Source organism: Lonchura striata, chromosome 9 (assembly GCF_046129695.1).
Source record: "Lonchura striata isolate bLonStr1 chromosome 9, bLonStr1.mat, whole genome shotgun sequence".
NCBI lineage: Eukaryota > Metazoa > Chordata > Aves > Passeriformes > Estrildidae > Lonchura > Lonchura striata.
Window position 1 is genome coordinate 777,316 of NC_134611.1, and position 6,000 is coordinate 783,315.

General features: G+C 56.6%; 1 protein-coding gene across 1 annotated transcript in view; it reads right to left on the reverse strand.

The window, feature by feature from the left end:
• The window catches only part of PRRX1 (paired related homeobox 1), a 37,876-nt gene extending 33,211 nt beyond the window's left edge, over positions 1-4,665 (reverse strand). The window contains exon 1 of the mRNA XM_021545810.2: positions 4,422-4,665. Coding sequence (XP_021401485.1) covers positions 4,422-4,662 — 241 coding nt within the window. The 5' untranslated portion in view covers positions 4,663-4,665. The remainder of the gene's footprint in view (positions 1-4,421) is intronic.
• Between the last annotated feature and the right edge of the window lie 1,335 nt (positions 4,666-6,000).

The following is a 6,000-nucleotide window of genomic DNA, read 5'->3' on the forward strand; positions in this document are numbered from 1 at the left end:
GAGAAAGGAAAACGCAGGAAAACCGGCACGCGCAGAAGATTTTGCCGACAAAGAACTGCGTTTTTCATGCAGATAATTTACAACAAGCTCCAACGTACAAACAATAATGACCTGATCCTGGCTTTTCCTACATCGGGTTCTGGAAGAGGAGAACTCTGGAGAGCCTTTTTTGGGGAAGATTCGCTGCGGTTGGTGGGGACTGAGGCACCGGCCGGATTCCCCCGCTCACCCGCTGGAGCCTGAGGACATCAGCACCAGCTGCTGCCCCAGGGCTCTCGGTCCATCAGCAGGACAAGACAGGAAGAAAACTCCTGGGTTTCAATCAATTTTCCCTCTTCTATCTATCAGTTGTACATCCCCTGTCTACGGACTCGGCATCTTCTAGGAATAAGGGCTGTAATTTGTTAACAAAAGAGCTGCTCAGTACTCCAAGGTAAAGCAGAGGCTTGCAAAGAAAACCCTGCGGATGTCCCAGGCGCTTCTTCTCACCTTCATTCTCAGCAGCTCAAGGAATTGCTTTCCACATTTCCAAGCAGTGGCAGAGCTTTTCCACCTCTTTTTACAAAGGCATATTTTTTTTCCTGAAGGATGGAGAGGCACAGGGGCAGAGACAATTCACTACTTAGACACACTTTTACTCCTGCAGCAACCTCACTTGTTCTCATTAAAAAGAGGCAATTAAGGCAAAATGAAAAGCCATGTGGGAGCAGACCCGAAGTGCTCCAGCTCAGGATGCTGTTTCAGACAGCCAGGAGCAGCAGTCAGAGGGTTTAAGGCTGGCAGCAAGGGACAGATCTCTGCCCCAGCTCATCCTTCCAGCCTGTGACTGGTGGCTCCCTGAGGCAGACGCTGCCTCCAAACACTGCTGCAGTGAGCAGCCATCCTCAGCCCTCCCTGGATTTGCCAGTCCTTCCTTAAAATAACACCTATTTCTGACCTGTGCGAAATCCTGGGGTGAGGAACCCCATCACCCAACAGTGAGAAGGCTGAAAAAGCCTTTCCTCGACCTGCTGCCAGGGCAGAGGAGCTGAAGGCACCCGATGCTCTGCCTGACCTGCCTGAGCAGAGGAACTCACTCACCTTGTCCCAGCAGGGTTTCTGGGATTTCCTTGAGAAGGAGCAGCAGTACTGAGGGCTCATGATGCTCACTGGGACAGAAAAAAAATCATGGGGGTACTCAGGCAGCCCGTGCCCAGCTTTAATTGTGAATCAGCCTGCTATAATGTCACCCACCTGAGTGCCAGCACTTTCATACTGAAGAGAGACTAAGGGACAGCAATAATCCCCAAACACACAACTTGAGCATGTAATGGACTGAAGCATGGTTTATTCACTTCTTACAAAACTTATCCCAGCATAACTATTTTTCTTTTGCTGTTCATGCTTTCTCCACATCGTTTTATCAGCCATCAACTGTGAGCCTCAAACAAACCAACCAAAAGAAAAAAAAAAAAAAAAGCAGAAGTCAAAAATACCCATCGGAAAAAACAAAACAATTGAGAATTACCCCAGAGCCACAAGCTCTGGGAACCCACAGGCAAGTGACAGGTTTCTGTCACCCTCAAAGGGCACAAATGCAATAGGAGCTCGTTGCCTTTTCTGGAAAGTTTGGGGATCCCCTCAGCTCAGCTGGGACCTGCACTTTCATCCCTGCTTTAGCCGGACTTAGCGAAAGTTGCGCTAGCACAGCAAGAGTTGGTTTTATCCTAACAGGTCATTTTGTGACAAATTTGCACTGAGACTGCAAAGCTTTCCCAGCTACACAGCAGGGGTAGGGATTTTTATTTATTTCTTTTTGCCCTGATATTTATCAGCTTTTAGGGTAAGGTGTTCAGAGCGAGGAGCTGAATGAACTTGGTAAGAATGACAGCTCAGCAGCACTGCTGCAAACTCAGCTCCTTAACCCACGGACAGCTCTCCCTGCAAGTGTTACAACCACAGCTACTCCCAGGAATGTTTTTTCTTTTTAATAAGAGAGACGTTTTATCCTGAACCTCTCTCAAATAAAACAGTGGTGAAATATTTACTTCAATCTCAAACATCCAAATAAAACCTGTAATTTCTGTGTCAAACTACTTCTCTTAATTTTTGTTTATAAAAACAGCACCGATAATTTGGTTTTTCCCTTCAGTTTGGAACAAAACTCAGTGGCAAACCAGCTGATTTTCCTTCAGGTTGGAAGAACATTTTTAGTATTCTTGAGAAATTTACAATTTCTTCAAAAGGCTTTTACCTTTTCTCACTTAAAAGCATGGAGCCCCGTGTTAGCTTTTCCACTGAACCAGTTCTCATTTTTCACCGAGAAAAGCTCCTACCTCTGTTGCACTTCCTAGCTCCAGCACAGTCCTTTTGCTGCATGGATTGCATAACACTTCACAGGACACACTCAGCAGGTAGGGAAACTGAGGCACGGAGACTCCCAGGATGTGCTAAATGCATCCATGAGAGACCCAGAAAGCCCAGATGACAGTTCTGCCCATAAACCTGGTGGAATTTATTCATTTATTCCTCTCCCTTCCTTCTTTTATTTTTTTTTTTGTTGTTGTTGCTTACTTTAGAATACTTCTAAAACTTTCTAATTCACTGCAACTGTATTAAAACTTTTACAGCATTCAGCATTCAGAGAATTTCCAAATTATTTGAAGTGGTAGTTTGGTCCCTGCCCAGCAGTGCTGGCTAGAAAACAAGCTCTTGGATTACTTTTTCTGGGGGGGTTTTTTTCATGGTTTAAAAGCAAGGTGAGTATTGGTGAAACGCAGCTCTCCTTGCCCATGCTGACCAAGCTCGCAGCTGGAAAGGGGCAACGTCAGGAGTAAATGAGGAGTAAATCCAAATAAAATATGATAAAGCAAATTGAGTACAGAGCAAAAATAAAAAAGACTTGTCTGCATTTGATATCTTGTGGATTCTCCAGCGGCACAAGGAACTGAATCGGGGGCGCCGCAATCGCTGTTTTCCCCACTAAAATACACAAAATACACACCTTTAGAGCCAGAAATTGTAGTTTTCGGGCCCTGGGAAGGGAAATATTTGCAAGGCATGTCCCAGCGGCGGTGGATCGGCTCTCGGGGGAGCAGAGGAGCGGCCCCGGCTCGCTCGCTCCATCCCGAGCGCGCTCCTGGAGGATGCTCCCCGCCGGGATCGCATCCGGCCGGGCCGAGCTCGGGGCTCCCACGGGCGCTTCTGCAAGGAGCGGCTGCTTTTGGGAAGGCTTCCCGCTTCCCCAGCTCGGTTTCCTTCGGAATACCGAGAAAACCACGTCGGATCCACGGGGAAAAGAGGGTCGGAGGTGGCTCCCGCGGGGAAAAAAAAAACCCAAACAATTAAAAAAAAAAAAAACCAAACCCAAAAACAAACAAAAAAAATCAAACCAACAAAAAAATCGAAAAGCGAACGAAAATTTCAATTGGCATTTTCGTTCGCTTCTCCTTTCGTTTCGTTTCGTTGTTTTTTCCCCGTTTTTCGCCGGGAAGCTCCCTCGGAAGCGAGCCCGTGTTCGCAGCCGCGGCCAGCCCGGACTCTCACGGAACTCCCCGCGGCCGGGGATGTAATTATTTTAGCAGAGAGCGGCTAAAGGGGGATAACTGACCCTGCACGGCCCCTGCACAGCCCGCTCAGCCTTTCTGCCAGCGCTGCGCTTGGGAAACGCCGCGCAAGCCGGCGCCCATCCCGCTGCCGGGGCCGCTGGGCTGGCCGGGCCACGGCTGCTCGAGCTGCCGGGCTCGGACTGCTCCGGACGGGCAGCTCAGAGACCGGCCTGGCCCCTGCCCTGCCCGCCGGGATCGGGGGAACGGGGGCTCGGGGAGAGGCAGAATGCGGCTCCTCCACCTGGGAGCCGCGCACGCACCCTCGGGCTGCCTGCGAGCCCCGGCGCTCCCGGCAGGGCATCGGACAATCGTCCGCACCCCATCCAAACCCTGAGCAGCCTCCCGGTGTCCCGCAAACCACGGCGCCGGTGCCCGCTCCGACGGGCAGGACGGACGGACGGACGGACGGACGGACGGATGGATGGAGGGAGGCTCAGCGCCCACAGCGCCTCGCCCCGTCCAGCCAAGCGCCGTTCTCAGCCCACCCCGGCAAGGAATGGACGAGGGGCCGAGCCCGTGGGCCCGATCCTGCCCGCTTCTGCTCTCCGGGATGTTCTCCTGCTCCCCGCAGGGTGCAGGAGCCACGGCCCCGGACCCGACGGGCGCGGTGGCGAAGGGCAGCTCGCCCTTTTCCCGGGACGCGGCTGGGGAAAACAAGGCTTTTCACACGCCGGTGGGTGCCGACCCCGCCGGGACTCCCGGCACGGCGGGGAAGGGCGGCTCGGGGAGCGGGGGAAGCCGGGCTGAGCACCGGCGGAGCCCCCCGGAGCCGGCGCCGCCCGCCGCGGCTGCCCCGGCGAGAGATGGAAGGGGAGAGGATGTCCCCGCACTTACTGTCCTGCTGCGGGGTGTCGCTGCCGCTGGTCAGCCCGGGGGACTCCAACAAGCTCCGGCCGGGCTCGCCGCCGCCCTCCTCCGCCTGGGCGGCCACCATGTCGCCCGCCTCCTCCAGGTCCAGCAGGTGACTCACGGAGAAGTTCTTCTTGGCTTGTAAATTGTCCAGGCCGGCGGGGCCGTCCAGGCGGGCGGGCAGCAGGGCCTGCCTGTCCATGGCGTGGGCATAGCTGGACGCCATGGTGCCGAGCGGGGCTTTTCTGCCCTCGCCCCCCGCGGGCGCCCACCGCCCCCGCGCCCCCCCAGCCGCCGGCGCTGCGAGGGGGGAACGCGCACGGAGCGGAGCGGGGCGAGCGGGACGGGACCCGACGGCGGCGGCTAGGGAAGCCCGAAGGGGAGCGGGCAGGGCCGGGCTTAAAACATGCCGGAGGGGAGAGGCGGCGGCCGGCTCGGGGCGCCGGGGCGGCGGCGCGGGGAGCTGCCGCCGGCCGGGAGGCGCAGGGCGGCTGTGGGGCCGCTGGGGCGGGTGCGCCCCGTCCCTCCGCCCCGCCGCCGCCGGCTCCGCTCCCTCCGCCCCTGCCCTCCCCTCCCCTCCGCCCCGCACTTCAAACGGCGGGGGCGGCTCCGCTCCGGGCACCCGCGGGGCCCCGCCGGGACGCGGCTCCGGGACGGGGCTGGCAGCGCCGCGGGCCCGCGGGGGGCGGCCGGAGCGGGGTGCTGGGCTGGCCCCCCGCCCCTTGCCGGCCGGCGCTGCACCTGGAGGGGAGGGCGGACGCACCCCTGGGAGTGAGGAGAGGGATAGCGAAAATGAGAAATGCAGATGAAAAGGTGAGCGAGGGTAATGGAAGAGAAAGTGCGAACAGGAGAGAGGGAAGGTAGAGGAAAAACAGCCAAAGGAGAAAAAGTGCGGCAGAGAACTGAGAGAAATGGACCAAGACAGGAGTAAAGCGAAAAGAAAGGAAGGGAAGGGAAAAAAAAACCCCAAAAAAACCCCGAGGACACAGTCGGAGCTCCTCAGGCCAGCGAGCAAAGGGGTCCCCGCCGTGTGTGCTGGCCCTGGTGGCCCTGTGGCCGGACACCGGCAGTGGCCCTCGGAGCCTGCCCCGGGACAGCGGGGCTGGCGAGGGGCCGGGGCCGCGGGCCAGCGAGCGCCGCTGCCTCCCGGGGCTGCAGCCGGGGCTCCGAGCTGCCACAGCCAGCCCAGAATTTCCATCCCCCCTGATCTGGGGAAAGAACATTTGATGCCATCAAAGGGCTCCAGATTGAAAACAGATGTGCTTCCCGAGCCTCTCCATGCATTTAATTAAGGCACAGGCATGGAGGAGACATTTTCATCATTAGTTTGCTTTCAGTTCCCCCCCCCCACCCCGCACCTCTGGTCCCAGTTTACCCTTTGCAGTCTCAAAGACCCAAATGAGCAGGGCAGGGCTGCAGAGCTCTGCTGGACCCAGGTTGGGGGGTTGTGGGGGTAGACAAAGCTGGTGGGTACTGGATGGAAGGGCCAAAAGAAAAAAAAAACAAAAAACCTTGGGGCAAGTCGTGTGTGTGCACAGAAGCATGTGGGTGTGCACACACCCAA